General features: G+C 41.6%; 1 protein-coding gene across 4 annotated transcripts in view; it reads left to right on the top strand.

The window, feature by feature from the left end:
• Positions 1 to 37: 37 nt before the first annotated feature.
• Positions 38 to 23,366, top strand: part of FBXL13 (F-box and leucine rich repeat protein 13) — a 329,012-nt gene continuing 305,683 nt past the window's right edge. For 3 of the 4 annotated variants that reach the window (XM_060196360.1, XM_060196359.1, XM_060196357.1), the window contains exon 1: positions 38 to 266. In XM_060196360.1, coding sequence (XP_060052343.1) covers positions 192 to 266 — 75 coding nt within the window. In that variant the 5' untranslated portion in view covers positions 38 to 191. The remainder of the gene's footprint in view (positions 267 to 23,366) is intronic. The other variant, XM_060196358.1, reaches the window with a different exon arrangement.

Raw genomic sequence — 23,366 nt, 5'->3', positions numbered from 1 at the left:
TCGAAGGCGCGCCCGCGCGAGGCGGACTTTCCCTTGCTTCCTCCCAGGCCCACCGAGCGGCGGCCGCCCCTCCCCCCGCGGGAAGCGCGGCCATCGCTGCGCCCCGCCCCCTGGTTGCCAGGGCAACACCGGGACGCTAACCCTGCAGGGACTTGGCTGGGAAAGCGGGTTCTCAGTGGAATCTCGGGGCCATGGCCTCGCTGCGCAATGCCAGTCCCAGGCTGAGGAACTACTTCAAGGAGCACTACATTCCTCAGGTCTGCGAGGTACTGGAGCCACTGGGGGGCGCGATTGCCCAGAGGGAGGAATCGGAAGAGACTTCTGAACTATGGAGGATGAAGTCAGCTTCCGATTGGCGGGCGGGTGAAGATTAGAGAGGAGTGGTGATGGCTGAAAGGTAAGGGAGTAGGTGACATTTCCCAGGGGGGACAGAACATAGCACCCCGGGACCAAAACCTCAAACTCCTTTTTTTTTTTTTTTTAAGAATTTGTTTTATTTATTCATGAGAAAGACAGGCAGAGAGAGAAAGAACCAGACACCACTCTGGCACATGTGCTGCCGGGAATTGAACTCAGGACCTCATGGTTGAGAAGCCAATGCTTACTCCTCTATTTTTAAAGTTTGAACAAGAGGACCCAGGGGACAAAAGGGAGAAGAAGAAGAAGAAGAAGAAGAAGAAGAAGAAGAAGAAGAAGAAGAAGAAGAAGAAGAAGAAGAAGAAGGAGGAGAAAAAAATGCATACATCAAACAAACCCGAAAAACAAAAAAACCGGGAGAGTATGGCTTTATGAAAAGAGAGAGCAACAGTAAAGTCTTAGTTAAGCACCTCTAGTGGTTTCTTGGATTCAGTCTAATGTGAGATTGATTTCAATGGGGCCTTGACAGCTTGGAGTAGACTGAGCTGTAGAGAGAGAGTGGAAGCTGAGCCATTTAGAAGGTAGTCAGCCCTTTGTGAAGGGAAAAACTACAGACTCTTCTGACCTAAGCAGGAGGAAAGGTTGCCCATCTCCTGACTTATATCCAGTTATAACCAGAGAGGAGGAGGACAGGACATATGTGGGTACTTAATATATATGTGTAGGAAGTTATGAAAGTTTTTCCCGTGGTGACCTCTATTTTTTTTTTTCTTAAAGTAATTAGTGAACTATTTGCAAAGAATGTAGTGTTTGGGAGAGGTGGGTGGAGAGTGTGGAAGGTGGTTTGAGCAGAATATGTGGCCAAGAAAATGAGAGAAGTCTAAAGAAGTAAAGTCAGGATAGACTTGGCAGCTGCAGCGGTATAGATCTTCTCTCAGCTCTGGCCTTACTCCGCTGTCCTCTGCAACTGTGTCTGACAAACCCACTGTGGCTGAGATTGAGAAATTTGATGTCAAAACTGAAGAAGACAGAAAACACAAGAGAAAAATTCTCTGCTGTCAAAGGAAATGATTAACAATTGAACAAGAGAAGCAAGCCAGCGAATCCTAATGGAGGCAGACATGGCTAGTATGCACTGTACATTCATTCCACAAGCATTGCCTTCATATTTTACTCCTTTTAGCTGTTTAACTTTGTAAGTTGCAAAGAAGTTGGATCAAGTTTAAATACTGTGCTGCCCCTTTTCATATCCAGGAACTATGGACAATGAAGGTGGGACTTGCCTCTCCCACTGCCTGGCTGGCAGGGAAGGGAAAGAACTTGCATGTTGGTGGAGGAGGAAGCTGGGTGGGAGACAGTGAAATCTACTGTCAAAACCAAATTGGCCTGCGAGCTGTAAAATGCAGTTACATCAGAGTGCCGTTTTTTTTGTTCGATGATTTTAATTATTAGAATGCACTATTATAATATGCAAATAAAAACTTTCAAAACCAGGAACAATTAAAATTAAAAAAAAAAGAAAAGGGGAGCTGGAGAGTATTTTACAAAAGTATTTATTGACTCTACTTACAGGGGCCTTCTTAACAGATATGCTTGCATATGCAATATATAAAGACATACTATGTAGGAAGGTTACCAGTGTGTCCTGGAGTCCTGTTTCCCCACAGCTCCCCCCCACTAGGGAAAGAGAGAGACAGGCTGGGAGTATGGATCAACCTTCCAATGCCCATGTTCAGCAGGGAAGCAATTACAGAAGCCAGACCCTCCACTTTCTGCACCCGGTAATGACCCTGGGTTCATATTCCCAGAGGGATAAAGAATGGGAAAGCTTCCAATGGAAGGGATTGGATACGGAGTTCTGGTGGTGGGAATTGTGTGGAGTAGTCCCCCTCTTATGCTATATCCTTTGTCAATATTTCCATTTTATAAATAAAAATTTAAAAAAGATTAATAAAAGTCCAACACTGCTACAGTCTAGCTATCAGATTTTGTATATATGTGTGTGTGTTTATATGTGAATGCATGTGTATTCATCTATATTTAAGGCAATAGTACATGCATCGACCTATGTATCAGTCTGTTTTGGCAGATGTTTTGGGGGTAGGGGGTGGTGACAAACTAATTTTTTTTCACTCTATACATACCTGTATTGCTTAATTTTCTAAATGTGCTTCATTCACATCTGATAGCTATACAATTATGTTTGAAAATATAATATAGTACTTATTTACTCTGTTGTGTGATTTTTTTCAAGTAGTACTAACTACAACAATGTGGGTACAGAAATAACAGAGTTGATTTAACCCAGGATAGATGTTTTTCAGGCCTATATCATATAGGGACAATGATGAAGGAGTTAAGATTTTGAGAGTGCCTGCAGTGATGAATCAGGGACTCTAAGACTGGATGGGCGACAAGGACAAAGCATGATACTAAAAAACACATTAAAGAAGTAGAGAGAAATGGGTTAAAGAAGTAGAAATGGGTTGGATGAATTTTAATAGTATATTGTCATTTAGCTATTTGTAAGTTTGTATTTAGGTAACATAAAGCTAAATGTTATAGGGATATAATTGGATACCTGTTCCTGATGCATGTTGCTTTTCTGATAGAAACCGAAAGAGAGGGAGAAAGACCTGTAGTACTGCTCTATCTCTTGTAAAGCTTATCTTCCCCACATGCACCCAGACAATTGTGCATAGTTATGTGTGTGTTCTACTGGTGTGCCACAGCCTGAGCCCCCCTTAAGATTATTAAGTATTATGGTACAGGTTTTTTTTTTTTTTGGTGGACATAGAAAAATATTCACGGGAGTCGGGCGGCAGCGCAGCGGGTTAAGCGCGCACGTGGCGCAAAGTGCACAAAGAGGCCACAAATTCAACCCATAACAACATCTTTTGCAAGAGCTGAGCAATGCTCTGATTTCTTCAAACAAACAAACAAAAAACTGGCTATTTATTGTTTAGATAAAAATGAAAGCTTAAGGGAGGCAGTAGCGCAGTGGTTTAAGCACGCTTGGCACAAAGCGCAAGAACTGGCATAAGGATCTCAGTTTGAGCCCCCGGCTCCCCACCTGCAGGGGAGTGGCTTCACAGGCGGTGAAGCAGGTCTGCAGGTGTCTATCTTTCTCTCCTCCTCTCTGTCTTCCCCTCCTGTCTCCATTTCTCTCTGTCCTATCCAACAACGACGACAACAATAATAACTACAACAATAAAACAATAAGGGCAACAAAAAGGAATAAATAAATAAAGAAAAATATTTACAATATAATGATTGGTCTGAAAAAGATTTACAACTATACTTATACTTACCCTAGTTTCAAATATATGAATTACATATGCATTCAAGTGGAAGACTGATATCCACTTTTTTTTTTTTTTTTTAGTTAGAGGTTATTTCTGGTTGTCAGGTTGTTAAAGTTTTTGTACTTGTTTTGAAAAAAGTTGGGAAACAATAAAAGGCATTTTTACATGTAAAACACTCATTATTGCTTATTTTGAATATATATGTACATGTATATTTTCACTGCCAGCAGGGTTTTTGCTGGGGCTTGGTGGTTACATGATGAATTCACTGCTCCCAGTAGTTTTTTTTTTTTTTTTGAGACAGAAATGAAAAAGGGAGGGGGAAGAGAGAAGACAGAGACAGAGAGACACCTACAGCTACTCATGAAGCTTCCCCCTACAGGTGGGGACTAGGGAATGAATTGAATCCAGCTCCTTACACATGGTCTACCAGTTGCACCATCTTCCAGCCCTGATTGTTCAATTTTAGTATTTATCTATTTATTGCCTCCAGGGCTCAGTGCCTGCACCAAAAATCCACTGCCTCTGGAGGCCATTTCCCCCATTTTGTTGCCCAGAGAAAAGGAGAGAAAGACACCTGCATACCTGCTTCACCACTTGTGAAGCGACCCCCCTGCAGGTGGGGAGCCAGTGGCTGGAACCAGCATCTTTACCCTGGTCCTTGTGCTTCACACCATGTGCGCTTAACCCACTGTGCTAACACCTGGGCCCAGGTTCACTTGATTTTTTTTCCATTGCTATTATTGCTGGAGTTCAGTGCCTACAAGACTCCACCACTCCTGGCAGCCATTTTTCTCTCTTCTAAATAGAGAGAAAGAGAAATAGAGAAAAGAGAGATACCACAAAACCATCATATTGTGAAACTTCCTCTCCCCTACAAGTGCTCTCATGTTGTGGCTTGAATACAAGTGAATTTGCATGGTAATGTGTGTAGTCTACTGGATGGAGCAACCAGCTAGTCCCCTATATTTTGTGATTTAAAAAAATTTTTTTATTTTTAATGAGAAAGAGTAGATACAAAGAGAAAGAGTCCAGAACACTGTTCAGTTCTGGCTTATGGTAGTGCTGAGGATTGAACCTGGGACCTCAGAGCCTCAGACTTGAAAGGCTTTTGCATAGCCGTTATGCTGTCTCCTCAGCCCTATTTTATAATTTTTAAAAAACTTGTGAATGTTTCATTATCATAAAGAGAATGTAAATGCTATGTAATTTGAATGTCCTATGTGCATTTGAGAATTTGTTCCATCTTTAGGGTGGAATAGTCTGTGTATCTGTTAAGTCTATCTCAACTATGAGTTCATTTAAGGTTGCTGTTCCTTTGTTGGCTTTTTGTTCTGATTATCTGTCTCTTCCTGTAAAGTATGTTGAGATCTTCTTGAATTCCTATATCATTTTATTTTGATCTTGAATTTGCATCTATATTTAAATTGAGTATTTGTGATTCCTGTGAATATCCTGGTGATGTATTTCTTAAATTATCTCACTGATAATTCCTCTGGTTCTGCATACTTACTGATAAAAAAAAACAGGTACAGATTAAAGATTTCCTTGGCATTTTTCAAAGCATTTAGCTTGGTTTCTGTTATTGACCAATAGGTGGCGCTGTGACTATACATTATATATTTTTTCTTTTTCCATATAGCCAGTGAAAGACAAGAGTAAAATAGGAGAGGAAGAAGAGGAGAAACCCTTAAGCTCTACCCTAGTGGTCCCCTTTGTGTTGCTCCCATGTGGTGGCTGGGATCTCAAACCCGGGCCCTTTGTTTATGAGTTTTTGTTGGGGTCAGGAATGGTGTGAAGGAGTGCTGTGTCACCTATTGTTGCTATAATTATACTTAAGATATAAAAAGGTCCATTTAGAAGGTTCCAACCTGCACCCTGTCCTTCCCAGACTCTCAGGTGCAAGCACAGACCCCTCTAAAGCACTGAACAGAACAAAGAGTTACTTCCCTAGCCTGGGTACCTGTAGCTATTTCTACTTACTTGAAGCTCATCTGGGGAAGCTCATCTGGGAGATGAACCTAGTCAAACTGTCTCTATGGCTCTGCTGCTCACTTTGACCAACTTTTCTCTTTGGTTCACCTGGGAGCTCCCTCAGGCCACATTTTAATTGCCTATAAACCTCTCATCTTTCCCAGCCTACTGTGAGACTAGCCAATCTCCACCTTGAATTGTTCTTTGTTCTCCTTTCCTCTCTGGTCATTGCCTGTCCACTCTCCTTCAGACAAATATGGGTATGGGTATGGATACATCCCGATATCAACTGTACCCTGAGGAGGTTTGTTGTGCTATGACATTGTGATGTGGTGTTAGGTGAGCAGTTCACCATTTAAAAAACTTTTATTTATAAAATGGAAATATTGACAAGATCATAGTATAAGAGGGGTACAATTCCACACAATTCCCACCACCAGAACTCTGTATCCCATCCCATCCCCTGATAGCTTTCCTATTCTTTATTCCTCTGGGAGTATGGACCCAGGATCATTGTGGGGTATAGAAGGTGCAAGGTCTGGCTTCTGTAATTGCTTCCCTGCTGAACATGGGCATTGACAGGTCAATCCATACTCCCAGCCTGTCTCTGTCTTTCCCTTGTAGGGCAGGGCTCTGGGGAGGCGGAGCTCCAGGACACATTGGTGAGGTCTTCTGCCCAGGGAAGTCAGGTTGGCATCATGGTAGCATCTGGAACCTGGTGGATGAAAAAGATTTAACATATAAAGCAGAACAAATTGTTGACCAATCATGAACCTAAAGGCAAGAATATTGCAGATGAAGATTGGGGGGGGGGGGTGTCTCCATTTTGGAAAAAGCTAGTAGGTCTATTTTAGGTATATTCCAAGGGGCCCTTGACTTTACTAGTTTTTGCCTGAGTCTGACAACTAACATGCAGGTGGACTCAAGTAATTGTCTGGGGAGATGGTGTTACGCTGGGGGCCAGCCTCAGCAGGCTGTTAGGGTATTCTTGAAGGAAAAGGGGAGTAAGAGACACTTCTGCAAGTTCAAATGTAGGAGAGAGGCTTTTCTGCTTACTGTCATGCAGAGCTTTATTTTTAAACACTTTTCACCTGGATACAGTTGACATCATGCAAGATTATTTTTATTAACATCAAGCATAACTTCAAACATTATTATTATTTTAGGTATGTACTCCTTAAAAGTTCCCTTGATCTGGGACAGCCTGCCCACCTCTTTGTTTTGACTATCTGTGTGGCCTTACTGTTGCCTTTCCTTGACCATTTCTCTGTTCTGACCATGTGTGTGAATTATCATTCCTTTCTGGAACTCAACCCAATAGCCTTTTTATTTTTTTAAAGAATGTTCATGAGGAAATTGCTTATGGTGGATAGAATTTTATTTATTTATTTTTACCAGAGCACTGGTCAGCTCTGGCTTATGGTGGTGCGGGGGATTGAACCTGGGACTTCAAAGCTTCAGGCATGGGAGTTTCTTTGCATAACCATTATGCTATCTACTCCCACCCCCAATAGCCTTTCTTCTTCTTTTAAAAAAATATTTATTTATTCCCTTTTGTTGCCCTTGTTTTATTGTTGTAGTTATTATTGTTGTTGTTGATGTCGTCATTGTTGGATAGGACAGAGAGAAATGGAGACGGGGGGGAACACAGAGGGGGAGAGAAAGACAGATACCTGCAGACCTGCTTTACCACCTGTGAAGTGACTCCCCTGCAGGTGGGGAGCATAGGGCTCGAACTGGGATCCTAATGCCGGTCCTTGCGCTTGGCGCCACATGCACTTAACCTGCTGCTCTACTGCCTGACTCCCAATAGCCTTTCTTCTTAACCCATTCTTGGATGGGTCTAATTAGATCATTAAGACCAAGTCTTTTATAATATCTAGTAAACTGTCTACCTAAAGAAATCTTCTGCTGTAAAGATAGCACATACCTGGGGGCTCTCTTCTGGCTAACCTTTGCTTATATCAGATTTTATTGACTTCTACCCATTTACTCTTAACATTAACTATTAACTACACAACCTCTGTATTCATCATAGATATCTGTAAGTGGAAGCAGGGGGGTCTGTGGGTGAGGGTAAGTGATAGGGCCTTTTTATATTTAGGTCTGCCACTCATTCTATGAATCACCCATAGTTCTGGTTTTTGGTCTGAGTCCAGCTAATTGAGGAGCTGCAGTGGTGATAAATAGTTCTTCTTCTGTAAGCCTTTTAATGAGTGCAGCAGCTTCTGTTCCTAGGCCATTTTTAGTCTTATTATACCCACTGCCATAATTGTTATTACTATGTACTTCCCCTGGGGATCTCTTTTTATTGTCTCTAGGTAATATTTGTGTATGTCCAATATAGCCAATAAATCCTCAAATTACCAATGTAATTAAAAATAAAAAAGATGAATATCTTCAGTTTGGTCCAGGACTTCCTGCTATGCAGGCAGTCCCAGCCTGCCTGGACTGTGTCAGACAGCAGACCTGACTTTGCCTCTGCCAGTATTATAGTTGGAAAATGGACAAGAAAACTGGATCAGGGAAGAGAGTTTCCCAAATACGGGGAAAGTATATAAATATTGTTAACTGTAAACCCCATCGATTTGATTTCCTGGGGCCATATTTAGCACAGGAGCCTGTGTAACCTCTGCATCCTTGTAGGTCTGAGCTCACATTCTGTGGTTACTTCTAGGAACATTCCAGGCTGCATTGATTTCAAGACCCATCTTCCTTGGGTGATAGGTAGAGTATGTTGCCCAACCTCCTTTTGGAGAATGGAGCAGTCCCTGCCATTGTTGCTCCACATTGAAGGCAAGGAAGGTACTATTAGGGCCCACAGAGGATCCATTATGTTGTTCCTGAGGGAGATGACCAGTAACCATGGAGAGAGGGATCTGTTAGAGATCTAGCCCCATCATGTCTGTGTGGGAGCCCCAGGACTCCCTAACTAGGGCCCCAGGTGGGGCAGGGAAGTGAGGGTGGCCTGGTAGTGACCAAAGAGTCATCATTAAAGTATGCCGGCCTCTTGCCCTTACCCAGATTTTGTGGTCCTTGCTTTGTCTGACAAGGTTAGCTTTGGAGTGATTGAGGGAAGTGAAATAGGAAGTAGGTGAGGAGGGTATCTGGGTCTAAGTAGAAATTATTTGATTAGGTAATTTATGGTGTCCTTTTTAGGTCTTTCTACTTGCTTGCTGCATTTATTGACTCACTGCAAACGATTGTGCACTTTTGCTTTAAGGTAAATATTTTCCCCTAACTTATGGGTACATGTGTACTTGTGCCCTATCTCATGGGCCCTGGTCTATATCTATGTTTTTAGGCTTTGTTAGGAAGTGCACTATGTGAATGGAATTAAGGAGTCCTATGAGCTAGGAAAGGTCTCACCAGAGTAATGAAGCTGGAGGGTTGACATTCCACACCTGATGTCTCTGGACACAGCCCAAAGTGAAGCATGTCGAAGTGGTACTGGTTGCATTGATTAGGTTGGGATCAGCAGATGCAGTATCAGTTGGTGTGAACTTGAGAGATGCATGTAGGAAAGTGAGCCCCACCCTAGAGGTTCCAGGACTGGGAGAAATTACGTGTCAGTAGACATATAAATCCATTCCATTCCACCACCAGGGTTCTGAATCTTCAGCCACCCCCCTGTAAGCCACCACATGGGCTAGCTATCATCTCTACAACTATCTGTCTACATTTATACATAATTGCCCCCTTTTTCTTCCTGATCCAATCATCTCTTCCCCTCCAAGCCACTCATGATAACATTACTACCTCCATATGTCCCTCTCTTTTTCCATCTCTCCCTCCGGGTACTGATGAAGCTGGATTTCAAAGCCCTCTCATCCTCTTCTTCCTATCACTTCTCCCCTGCTGGGAGGGAGTATGGATCGAGGTTGCTTTTGGGGTGCAGATGGTAGGAGTTCTGGTTTCTGTAATTGCTTGTCTGCTGTACGTGGGCATCGGCAGGTTGGTCTGTACCCGCAGCCTGTTTCTATCCTTCCCCAGAGGGCCAGGGCTCTGGAGAGGGAAGGTTCTAGGACACACGTCAGAAAGTCAGAACAGAATCATTTTAGCGTCTGCAACTTGGTGACTAGAAGGTGGCAGGACATAAAATGAGACAAAACGGTTAATGAACAAGAACCAAAAAGTAGGAACAGAGCAGATGAGATTAGGGATCTTTAGGGTAGAAGAAAGCTCGAAAGTCCATCCTAGGCATGTTCCTGGGGGCACACAATTATGATAGTTTTGCTTGAGTTTGCTAGCTAGCCTGAAGTTGGATAAAAATATTGTCTGAGAAAATGGTGTCAGAGTAGAGAAAAGGGCTAGAAAGTTGGAGTAGGGTAGGGAGTAGGGCCACATGAACTTTATTAAGATTTATTTATGAGAGAGAGCATGAGAAAAGAAAGAAGGAGGAAGAAGAGAGAATCAGAGCTCCATTCTGGTACATTTGATGCTGGGGATTGAACTCAGGACCTTATGCTTGAGAATCCAACAGTACTACTTTTTCCAGTTACACATACCCATCTCCACATACAAGAACAATTCTCCTTTTAATTGGGTTATATTTAGGGACCCCAATGAGGTTTTTTTTCTTAAAGATTATTTTTCTAATTTAAAAATGAAATCGAATCGGGAGTCGGGTGGTGGCACAACGGGTTAAGCGCACATGGTGCAAAGCGCAGGGACTGGTGTAACGATACCAGTTCCACCACCACCACCCCTCCCCCCCAGGAGTCACTTCACATGCTGTGAAGCAGTTCTGCAGGTGCCTATCTTTCTCTCCCCTTCTCTGCCTTCCCCATCTCTCTCCATTTCTCTCTGTCCTGTCCAACAACGACAGCAATAACAACAACAATAATTACCACAACAATGATAAAAAACAAGGGCAACAAAAGGGAAAAAATGAAATAGAATCATAACCAAATTATCATTCTTCTTCTAGGGAATGATCTCTTATCATAGTTCATGTTCTCATCCTTGGAGCAAACTAGTCTCACAAAGTTTGATTATGTAAAAAACATCAAAGTGATATAAGAAGGCCTTTTTTTAGATCTTTGAATTAATTGTTTAACTTTGATTTTAGATTTTATATCAATGAATTGGATGACCAAACAATTAAAATTTTGTGCAATATAGTACTTTACATGTATTATAATTTACTAAATATGTTAATTTTATTAATGAAAGAGAGGGGGAGAGAACCAGAGTACCACTTTGGCACATGTGATGCTGGAAATCAAACTCAAAACCTTATGCAGGAGAGTCCAACACCTTTAATTTTTTTTTTTATTTTAGTGACTCAATATTGATTTACAAAATTATAAGATAACAAGGCTATAGTTCCACACCTTACCTTACCCACCACCAGAGTTTTGTATCCCCATTCCCTCCACTGGAAACTGTAGTAGTTCTCCCAATATCACAGATATGAGTTGACTATTATTTCTTTTCTTTTTTTAACCCCCTTTTGTTGCCCTTGTTTTACTGATGTAGTTATTATTGTTATTGATGTCATTGTTGTTGGATAGGACAGAAATGGAGAGAGGAGAAGATAGAGAGGGGGCGAGAAAGACACCTTCAGACCTGCTTCACTGCTTGTGAAGCAACTCCTCTGCAGGTGGGGAGCCGGGGGCTGGAACCGGGATCCTTATGCCGGCCCTTGCACTTTGCTCAACGTGAGCTTAACCCACTGTGCTATTGCCAGATCCCCTTGACTATTATTTCTATATCTGTCTAGATCAATCCATCTATCTATCATCTATCTATCTATCTATCTATCTATCTATCTATCTATCTATTTACTTTTTTTTGGACCTGCCTTCCTAATTCACACCTACTACTTCTGAGTGTCTTTTCTTTTTAATTTTTTTTTATTATCTATTTTATTTACTGGATAGAGACAGCCAGAAATTGAGAGGGACGGGGGTGATAGAGAGGGAGAGAGACAGAGAGACACCTGCAGCCCTGCTTCACCACTTGCAAAGCTTTCCTCCTGCAGGTGGGGACTGGAAGGCTTGAACCAGGTCCTTGTGCATTGTAACATGTGTGCTCCACCAGGTGCAACACTACCTGCCCCCTGAGTGTCCTTCTTTCCTTCCTTCCTTCCTTCCTTCCTTCCTTCCTTCCTTCCTTCCTTTCTTGAGAAATTGAGAGAGGAGGAGGAGACAGAGAAGAAGAGACAAAGACAGACACCACTTGTGATGCGTCCTCCCTGCAGGTGGGAAGCCGGGGTCAAACCAGGACCTTTGCACTTAGTATTTTGTGCCCTTAACCCGGTGCACCACTGCCCAGACCCTTGATTTATTATGTTTACAGACTTCCTGCCACAAAGAACAAATTACTAAGCACCGTTCAAGACTCTTCCATTTTTCTTCTCTCTAATTCCAATTTTACTGCCTTACTCAACTAATATAAACCACTCTGCCTTGATCTTTTTTTAAAAAATTTATTTATAAAAAGGAAACACTGACAAAAACAATAGGATAAGATTGGCACAACTCCACACAATTCCCACCACCAAAACTCTGTATCCCATCCCCTCCCCTGATAGCTTTACTATTCTTTATCCCTCTGGGAGTATGGACCCAGGGCCATTATGGGGTGCAGAAGGTGGAAGGTCTGGCTTCTGTAATTGTTTCCCTGCTGAACATGGGAGTTGGCAGGTCGATCCATACTCCCAGCCTGTCTTTCTCTTTCCCTAGTGGGGCAGGGCTCTGGGGAAGCGGAACTCCAGGACACATTGGTGGAGTTGTCTGCCCAGGGAAGTCAGGTTGGCATCATGGTAGCATCTAGAACCTGGTGGCTGAAAAAAAAGTTAATATATAAAGCCAAACAAATTGTTAACTAATCATGAACCTAAAGGCTGGAATAGTGCAGATGAAGATTTGGGGGTCTCTGTTTTGTAGATAGTCAGTAGGAATATTTTAGTTATATTTCAAAGGGCCCATGACTATACTTGTTTTTGTTTGTTTGTTTTTCCTGAGCCTGACTTTTGGTATGCAGGTGGATCCAAGTTATTGTCTGGGGAGATGATGTCATGCCTGGAAAAAGGACCAGAAAGCTGGATCAGGAAAGAGAGTAGCTCCCAAATATGGGAAAGGCGTATAAATATTGTTGACTGTAAACTCCACCAATTTGATCTGATCTGGGGCCCATATTCAGCTTAGGAGCCTGTGTGACCTCTGCATCCCTGTAGATCTGAGCTCACATTCTGTGGTCATGAGTAGGAACATTCCAAGCTGCCCCAATTTCAGAACCCATCTTCCTCAGGTGGAATATAGAGTGTGTTGTCCAGCCTCCCTTCGGAGGATGGAACATTCTCTACCATTGTTTATCCATATTGAGGGCAAGGCCTTATGGGGGCCCACAAAGAGGTCTATTTTGTTGTTCCTGATAGAGATGACTGGTAACAATGGAGAGAGGGATTTATTCGAGGTCTAGGCCCATCATGTCTGTCTGGGAACCACAGGACTCTGAGTGTCTTTTTTTTTTTAAAAGAATTTATTTATTTATTCATGAGAAAGATAGGAGGAGAGAAAGAACCAGCCATCACTCTGGTACATGTGCTGCCAGGGATGGAGCTCGGGACTTCATGCTTGAGAGTCTAGTGCCTTAGCCACTGCGCCACCTCCTGGACCACTGTTCTTTCTTATTTACTTACTTTTTTTTCTCCCTCTTCTCTCTTTGCATCCTGATGAAATTGATTTCAGAGCCCTCTAGTCATCTTTCCCTAACATTTCCCCCACTCCTTAGGTGTTGCAGAAGGTGGAAGGTCTGGCTTCTGTAATTGCTTCTCTGTTGGACATGGGCATTGGCAGATTGATCCATATCCCCAGCCTGTTTCTATATTTCCCTAGTGAGATAGTGTTCTGGAGAGGCGCAGTTCCAGGAAATGTTGGTGAAGTCATCAGCTCAGGGAGGTCAGGATGAAATCATAGTAGCATTTGTAACTTGGTGGCTGAAGGGCAGTGAGATATAAAACAGGACATTTCTAATAAACAAGAACCAAACAGTAGGAATAGAACAGATGAGAATAGGAATTTTAGGGTGAAAAGAAGGTAGGAAGCTCATTTTAGGTATGTTCCTAGGGGCCTGTGACTTTAGTAGTTTTTGCCTGATAGCTAATACGGAGATGGACTAAAAATATTGTCTGGGAAGATGGTGTCAGAGTTGAAAATAGGACTGGAAAGATGGATCAGGGCAAAGAGTAGCTACCAAACTTGAATAAAATGTATAAATACAATCAACTATTTACCCCTTTGATCTGACCCAGGGCCCATATCTATAATATTTAGCACAGTGTGTATAGCTTTTGAGTCTGCCCTCTGAGCTCATAGTCCATGGTCACAGCTGGAACATTCTAGGCTGCACTCATTTTAGGAACAGTTTTCCGTTAGTGGCAGAGTAGGATGAGCCAGACTCCTTTTGGAGAATGGGGCAATCCCTACCATTGCTAGTTCATAGTGAGGTCCTGAAGAAGTCCACAAGAGGGTTTATAATGACTTTTTTGATGGAAGTTACCAGTGATGGTGGAAAGAAGGATCTATTAGAGATCTAGGCACATATTTTCTATGTAGCAATCCAAAGATTCCATGACAAGGGCCCCAGGTGATGGGGTGGCCAGGTAGTGACCAAAAAGGCCATCATTAAGTGAGCCAGTCCTTGGACCTTTTCCTGCTTTTGTAGTCCCTTCTTTACTGGACAAGCTTAGACTTTCTCCCAGTTGCTAAAGCATTGAGTGTCATTTGTTGTATGCAAGACAGTATTAGGTTTATGGGGTCTGGCCTCAAGTTTGGGAGGTAATAGGATTTTAGTGGAGTCTAAATTAACCTTGAGGATTTTGTTGTTGTTGTTCTACCAGAGCATTGATCAACCATCAATCAGCATTGATTGGCTTATGGTGGTGCAGGGGACTGAACATGGGACTTCGGAGCCTCAGGCATGAAAGTCTTTTTCCATCATCATTATGCTATCTACCCCTACCCCCAACCTTCATTTTTTTTTTTTTTATATTTTCTTTTTTTTTTAAATTTTTTATTTAAGAAAGGATTAATGAACAAAAACATAAGGTAGGAGGGGTACAGCTCCACACAATTCCCACCACCCAATCTCCATAACCCACCCCCTCCCATGATAGCTTTCTCATTCTCTAGCCCTCTGGGAGCATGGACCCAGGGTTGTTGAGGGTTGCAGAAGGTAGAAGGTCTGGCTTCTGTAATTGCTTCCCCGCTGAACATGGGCGTTGACTGGTCGGTCCATACTCCCAGTCTGCCTCTCTCTTTCCCTAGTAAGGTGTGTCTCTGGGGAAGCTGAGCTCCAGGACACATTGATGGGGTCTTCAATTCAGGGAAGCCTGGCCAGCATCCTGGTGGCATCTGGAACCTGGTGATTGAAAAGAGAGTTAACATACGAAGCCAAACAATTTGTTGAGAAATCATGGATCCCAAGCTTGGAATAGTGGAGAGGAAGTGTTAGGGAGGTACTCACTGCAGACTCTAGTGTACTTCTGCTTTCAGGTATATATTTTGCAGTAGTTTATGGATACGTGTGAACATAAGCTCTCTCTCACAGAAACTGGTGTATATCTGGGTTATGGGACTTTGTTAGAAAGTGAACTACCTGAGATGAAATTAGAGTGTACTATAAAAGGAAAGGTCTCACCCGAGTAATGAAGCTGAAGGGTTGTCATTCCACACGTGAAGTCTCTGGACACAGTCTGAGGTGAAGCATGTTGAGGTGGCAATCGTTGCGTTGGTTAGGTTGTGATCGGCGGATGCAATATTATTTGGTTTGGATTGGGAGATGCATACGGGAAAGTGGGCCCTATCCAAGGGTTCCAGGACTGGGGGAAGTAGGGGCTCTATAGTGGAGATGTGAGGTTCCTGCTGTCTTAAAGTTCAAAAAGACAATCGATAGTTAATGTTATCATCACATTATTTGTTAATTGGGTTAACTTTGAAAAGTCCCTTTGTTATGGTTTGCTGTACAGTATCCAGTATCTTGTATATAGCTGTGCTATTGGATGCTTCTAATCTACTTGGTCTAGGCTTTTGAGAGAGTCCGCATATCAAATACACAGCCTATATATTAAAAAGATTCAGTTTGTGTTTTGAGAAACTTTGAGACATACAATTGATTTTCCCCCTCTCATATTAATTAACTACTGATTTATATGTCTACATTTTGCTAGGAGTGTACATAAACACCATTCCCACCACCAAAAGACTGTGACCTATCCCTCCCGCCCACTCCCACCCCCCACTGGCCCAGGAAGCTGCATGTCTACCCCTCACCACTGGGTTTTTACTTTGGTGCCCTACTTACAATTTGATCAGGTCCTGCTTTTAGTTTCCCTTTCAGATCTTCTTAGTCAGCTTCTGTTGATGAGTGGGATCATCCCATACTCATCTTTATCTTTCTGACTTAGTTCACTTAACATAATTCCTTCTAGCTCTGTCTAAGATGGGTCAGAGAAGGTGGGTTCATTGTTTTTGATAGCTGCATAGTATTCCATTGTGTATATATACCACAGCTTTCTCAGCCACTCATCTCTTGTTGGGCACCTGGGTTGCTTCCAGGTTTTAGCTATTATGAATTGTGCGGCTATGAACATAGGAGTACACACCTCTTTTTGGTTGGGTGTTATGGAGTCCTTGGGGTATAACCCCAGGAGAGGAATTACTGGATCATATGGAAGGTCCATGTCTAGCCACCTGAGAGTTTTCCAGACTGCTCTCCACAGAGGCTGTACCAATTTACATTCCCACCAGCAATGTAAAAGGGTTCCTCTGTCCCCACATCCTCTCCAGCATTTGTTGCTGCTGTCCTTTTTGATGTATGCCATTCTTACAGGAGTGAGGTGGTATCTTAGTGTTGTCTTAATTTGCATTTCTCTGACAATCAGTGACCTATAGCAGTTTTTCATATGTTTGTTAGCCTTTTGGATCTCCTCTGAGGTGAATGTTTTGTTCATATCCTCTGCCCATTTTTGGATGGGGTCATTTGCTTTTTTGGTGCTAAGTTTGCTGAGCTCTTTATATATTTTGGTGATTAGTTTCTTGTCTGATGTATGGCATGTGAAGATCTTCTCCCATTCTGTGAGGGGTCTCTCTGTTTGTTTAATAGTTTCTTTGGATGTGCAGAAGCTTTTCAATTTGATGTACTCCCATTGGTTTGTTTCTACTTTAGTCTTCCTTGCAATTGGGTTTGATTCATTAAAGATGTCCTTGAGGTCTATGTGGGAAAGTGTTTTACCGATGTTTTCCTCTAAGTATTTGATTGTTTCTGGTCTGACATCTAGGTCTTTGATCCATTTGGAGATGATTTTTGTTTCTGGTGAGATAAAGTGGTTCAATTTAATTCTTCTGCATGTTTCAACCCAGTTTTCCCAGCAGCATTTATTGAAGAGAGCGTCCTTTTTCCATTTAATCCTTTGGGCCCCCTTATCAAAGATTAGATGCCCATAGGTGTTGGGACTTACTTCTGGGCTTTCAATTCTGTTCCCCTGGTCTGTGTGCCTATTTTTGTTCCAGTACCATGCTGTTTTGATGATGATGATGATGGCTTTATAATATAGTTTAAGGTCTGGGAGTGTGATGCTTCCATTTCTGTTTCTTTTCCTTAAGATGGTTTTGGCAATTCTAGGTGTTTTCAGGTTCCAGATAAATGATTGTAGTGTTTGTTCTATTCTCTTAAAGAAGCTTGGTGGAACTTTGACGGGTATTGCATTAAATTTGTATATGGCTCTGGGGAGAATATTCATTTTGATGATATTTATTCTTCCAATCCATGAGCATGGGATATCTTTCCAGTTCTTGGTATCTGTTTCTATTTCCTTGAATAGCGACTCATAGTTTTCAGCATACAAGTCTTTCACTTCTTTGGTCAACTTTATTCCTAGGTATTTGATTGATTTTGCTGAAACAGTAAATGGGAGTGATTTCTGGATGTCTTCTTCTTCAGATTTAGTGTTTGCATAAAGAAATGCCACTGATTTTTGTACATTGATTTTGTAGCCTGATATCTTGCTATATTGCCTAGTAACTTCCAGTAATTTTCTACTGGATTCTTTAGGTCTTTCTATGTATACTATCATATCATCTGCAAATAGTGAGAGCTTGACTTCTTCCCTTCCTATCTGTATTCCTTTGATTTCTTTCTCTTGCCTGATTGCTATGGCAAGAACTTCCAATACTATGTTGAAGAGTAATGGTGACAGTGGACAGCCCTGTCTAGTCCCCGATCTGAGGGGGAATGCTTTCAGCTTCTGTCCATTGAGTATGATGTTGGCTGTAGGTTTGCTATATATAGACGCCACTATCTTGAGGAATTTCCCATCTATTCCCATTTTTTGTAGAGTTTTGAGTATGAACGGGTGTTGGATTTTGTCAAAGGCTTTCTCTGCATCGATTGAGATAATCATGTGGTTTTTTGCTTTGCTTTTATTGATGTGGTGAATGACATTGATTGACTTACGGATGTTGAACCAGCTTTGCATTCCTGGGATGAATCCCACTTGGTCATGATAAACAATCTTTTTGATGTGTTGCTGTATCCGGTTGGCCAAGATCTTGTTTAATATTTTGGTATCTATGTTCATCAGAGATATTGGTCTGTAGTTTTCCTTTTTTGTTCTGTCCCTATGAGCTTTTGGTATCAGGGTGATGTTGGCTTCATAAAAGGTGGAAGGGAGTATTCCTGTTTCTTCAATCTTATGGAATAGCTTAAGAAGTATGGGTATTAACTGTTTCCTGAAAGTTTTGTAGAATTCGTTTGTGAAGCCATCTGGTCCAGGACTTTTGTTGTTGGGTAGATTCTTAATAACGGTTTCAATTTCTTTGTCTGTGATTGGTGCATTTAGATTTTGTAGTTCTTCTTGGTTCAGTTTTGGAAGGGCATAGGTTTCTAGGAATTGTTCCATTTCTTCCAGATTCTCTAGCTTGGTGGCATACAGTTCTTTATAGAAGTTTCGCAGGATTCTCTGGATTTCTGTGGTGTCAGTTGTGATATCTCCTGCATCATTTACAATTCTATTAATTTGAGTCTTCTCTCTTTTTTGTTTGGTGATTCTGGCTAGGGGTTTGTCAATTTTGTTTAATCTTTCAAAGAACCAACATTTGGCTTCACTGATCTTTTGTATGGTTCTTTTATTTTCGATGTTGTTTATTTCTGCTCGAACTTTAGTGATTTCTGTCCTTCTGGTTGCTTTAGGGTTCCTTTGTTCCACTTCCTCTAAGTCCTTGAGGTGTGCAGTAAGGTCGTTCATTTGAGCTTCTTCTTGGTGTTTAATATGTGATTGTATGGCTATAAGTTTCCCTCTCAGTACTGCTTTAGCTGTGTCCCAAATATTTTGATAGGTTGTGTCTTCATTTTCATTAGTTTCCAGGAACATTTGAATTTCCTGTTTGAGTGAGTCTCTGACCCAGTGGTTCTTAGGGAGCATGTTGTTTAGTTTCCAAATTCTGTGTCTTTTAATAATTTTCCGTTTGTTGTTAAATGTTAGTTTTACTCCACTGTGGTCTGAGAAGATACTTGGGATGATTTCAATGCTCTTGAATTTATTGATGCTGTCTTTGTGGCCTAACATGTGGTCTATCCTTGAGTATGTGTTATGTGGATTTGAAAAGAAGGTGTATTCCAGTTTTTTGGGGTGGAGGAGTCTGAAAATGTCCAAGAGGTCTAGTCTGTCGATCTCTTCATTCAATTCTCTTGTATCTTTATTGGTTCTCTGCTTTGTTGATCTGTCTAAGTGTGAGAGTGGGGTATTGAAGTCTCCCACTATTATTGTATTACTATTGATGTATTTTTGAAATTCTTTCAGTAGATGCTTAATATATTTAGATGGTCCCTCGTTGGGTGCATAGATGTTAATAATTGTTAAGTCTTCTTGGCTGATTGATCCTCTAATCATTATATAATGTTCTTGCCTATCTTTTATTACTTTATTTAATTTAAAATCTATCGTGTCTGAGATGAGAATGGCTGTTCCTGCCCTTTTTTGTGGTCCGTTAGCCTGTATGATAGTTTTCCATCCTTTCACTTTAAGTCTGTGTTTATCTTGTTGTGACAGATGGGATTCTTGCAAGCAGCATATGGTTGGGTTATGTTTTCTGATCCATCCCCCCACCCTATGCCTTTTGATGGGTGAGTTTAAGCCATTGACATTTATTGATATTATGGATTTAATGTATTGTAGTGCCATTGTTCTAAAAAAAAATTTGTTTGCTCTGATATATTGCAAGTATTATAGTGATGTTCTTGTTTATAAGAGGTCTTTTAGTACCTCTTTCAGGGCTGGCTTGGTGATGGTTGCCTCCTTTAACTGTTGTTTATCTAAGAAGGTTTTGATCCCTCCATCTAGTTTGAATGAAAGTCTAGCAGGATATATTATCCTTGGTTGAAACCCTTTTTCATTCAGGGCTCGATAGATATCTTGCCACTCCCTTCTGGCTTTTAGAGTTTGAGTGGAGAAGTCTGCAGATAATCTTATGGGTTTTCCCTTGTATGTGACTTTTTGTTTCTCTCTTGCAGCCTTTAGGATCCTTTCTTTATCCTTACTTCTTCTCATTGTGACTATGATGTGTCTTGGTGTCTTCAGGTCTGGGTTGATTCTGTTTGGTACTCTCTAGGCCTCTTGAACCTTGATATCCTTTCTGTTATTCAGGTCTGGGAAGTTTTCTTGTATTATTTCCTCTAGAATGTTTGCTTCCCCTTCCTCTTTTTCTTCCTCTGGTAGGCCAATTATACGAATGTTACTTCTTTTGAGATCATCCCATATGTCTCTGTTGTTGTTTTCAGTGTCTCTCAATCTCTTTTTAAGCTCTTTCACCTCTTTCTTTGTTTTCTCTAACTCATCCTCTGTCTGACTAATTCTGTTTTCTGCTTCTGTTAGTCTGCCTTCCCTTGCCTCAGCCTCTTTCTTCACTACAGCTATTTCAGCTTTCGGTTCTCTAATTGCCTCAAGATAATCAGTATTTTCCTTGGGGTCTCAACTGTTGTTTCCCTAATACTGCCATTCCTTTCCTCCAATGTTGTTTTCATTTCTGTGATTAATAAGTTTATTATTGCTTGCATACTTTTCTTAGCTATGGTTACTTCTGGCTGATTTGTAGTTTCTTCTGGGCTCTTGTCTTCATTCATTGGAGTAGCAGTTTTGTTTGTTTTTGATCTACCCATTTTTTAAATTTATGTGTTTCTTTTTTTTTATGCTCTGTTGTTCCTCAGTTGTTGTGTCTTGAGTACAAGTAACACTGTACTAAATACCTTTATGACAATTGCACTCACCAACCTCTGGAATTACAGTAGCAACTGAAGTAAGTATTGAAGTAGTTTAATCGTTACCAGTTAGCCAAACAATTTCTCCAGTCCATGAAAAAATAGTAACCAAATCCCAGTGAAGAAAGAGAAAAGAAAGAGAGGATAGCAAGAATAGACAGTTATGCAAATCTACTATCCACTGTATATTCTAGGGGTAACGAGGGGAAAGGGAACTAGAGCAGAGATATACACATAGAGAGTCCACTCTGAGTCAGATTTCTTCCCCAAAGTAATTCACAAATTCAGAAAGGCAAAGAAGAAGGAAGAGGTGTATGACAAGATTAAAAAAAAAAAGAGAGAGAGAGAGAGACAAGAGAGAGAAAAGGGAGAAGATAAGAAAAAGAGTTGTAATTAAAGAGCAGTGCAAGGAACTTCCCAAATGTGTATCAGTGAATTCAAAAAAAGCACCCTGTTTGGTGGTGTGGGGTATCCTGCTAGGAGCTGGTCCCCAGGGGCTGCTTATGGGGGGTGGAAGGAGGTATGCTTGAAAATTAAAAGAAAGAAAAAAGAATTTTTTCCCCTACTCTAATTCTTAACCCAAATTAAGTTATAGTCACCTACTTGTCACCGCTATGACCCCTTATTGGCTGGCCTACTAAAGGCAGAAAATCCGACTGTTCCAGGAGATGTGTTCGGAGCTCAGCGGCTAGCAGCTTCTCAGTCCATCATCTTCCGGGAACCCCCCCCCCCTCCAGACTTTTTTAAAGGATTTCTCGAAAATGAAAACTAGCTCCAAGTCCTTTGATCCAATAAGAGCTATACTTAAGAAGTCTTTGGATCCGCCCTCAGGGTCGCGGTGGTCCCTGGAGACTCCCAAGAGAAAGCCCTCGAGCTATAGTGCTCTCTCTGGGTCCTCTGCCGGCCACCCAGCAGCGCTCTGCAACCAGCGGAGGAGCCACCTTCCCAGGCGGAGGACAATGCCCGGCGCACCCTCCTTGCCCGCCGCCGCCTGGGAAGTCTGGAGCAGCCCGCCTGCTAGTCCGTGCCACCTTTACTCTAATTCTTAACCCAAATTAAATTATAGTCACCACTTTGGTGTTACCACTAGGACCCCTTATTGACTGGCCTGCTAAAGGCAGAAAATCCTACCGTTTCCAGAAGATGTGATCAGAGCACACGCTGCTAGCAGCTTCTCAGTCTGCCATCTTCCTCCTCGCTCCCCCAACCTTCATTTTTACTGTATTTGCTTGTTTGATAATTCTAATAATGTTTGTCAGAGACAATATTGTCCTTTAGTTCATAAATATTTTTTGGTAGTATATCTCTTGGTCACTTGTATGCAGTGTTTTTTCTAAAGATTATCAAGGGGTGACAGTAATGCTGTTGCTGTCAGAAGAGATTAGAATATGTAACTTGTTTTCTTTTGTGTAACTAGTTGAATAGATAGAGTGATTGAGGGAAGTGAAGTAAGGGCTAGAAGAGGAGGGTGTCTAGGCCTAGGTAGTAAATACTTGATTAGAAAATTTATGGTGCCTTCTTTAGAGAGTCCAACACCTTATTCACTGCTGTAGCTCCTAGGTCATTCCACATATTTTAAGATTCAGGAAAAATACCTTTTAGGAATTCAAGTAAAAAAAATTTGGGGCTGGGTGGTGGCATACCTGGTGAAGCGAAGCGCACATGTCAGCATGCCCAAGGATCCAGGTTTGAACCGTGCTCTCCACCTGCAGGGAAGATGCTTCATGGGTGGCAAAGCAGGTCTGCAGGTGTCTTTCTCCTTCCTTTTCTACCTTTCCCTCTCAAAGTCTCTCTCTTCTGTCAGATAAAACAGAAATAAACAAGGAAAGGAAAAAATGGCCACCAGGAGCCATGGATTTGTTGTGCTGGTTCCGAGCCCCAGTGATAACCCTGGAAGAAAAAAAAATACAGGTTCCAGCAGGATATCTCACTGGGTAGAGTGTGCACTTTAACATGCATGAAGCCTGGGTTTGATTTCTGACATCATGTGGGCAAACTAAATGTAGCAGTTAGGGAGCTCCATGTATGGCAGACTTTCTCTCTCTCTCCTCCCTCTCTGGCTGTAGAATGAATAATAATAAAAAAATGGCCTGAGGATATTGCTTAGCTGCATCCCATGTGTGTGAGGGCCTTGGCAATTCCCTGGTGCCCGCATTTGAGTAAATAAAAATTTAAAGTGTTTATAGGTGGATACTCAGAACCTTTACCTAGCTAGAATTACAGGCAACTGAGAACTGCCTCCTGATCCTCACTCTCACTATATTCATCAGCTTGGTAAGAACTCTGTGCTATTCTTCTTGCCACTGTTACAGTTCTTTCCTTAGAGATATTCCTTTCAAAAAAACATTTATATTTTAAGAAGTCATTAAAATAGGAACTTCCACAATGAAACTCAGTAGAATTTCAGGTAGCAAGTCATCAAAAAACTTCTTAGAAATCTGTTTTTCCTTCAATTTTCTACTAGTCAGA

This window comes from Erinaceus europaeus, chromosome 8, assembly GCF_950295315.1.
Source record: "Erinaceus europaeus chromosome 8, mEriEur2.1, whole genome shotgun sequence".
NCBI classification, from domain to species: Eukaryota; Metazoa; Chordata; class Mammalia; order Eulipotyphla; family Erinaceidae; genus Erinaceus; species Erinaceus europaeus.
The sequence above is the reverse complement of the archived record's forward strand: the minus strand, read 5'-3'. Positions and strand labels throughout refer to the sequence as shown.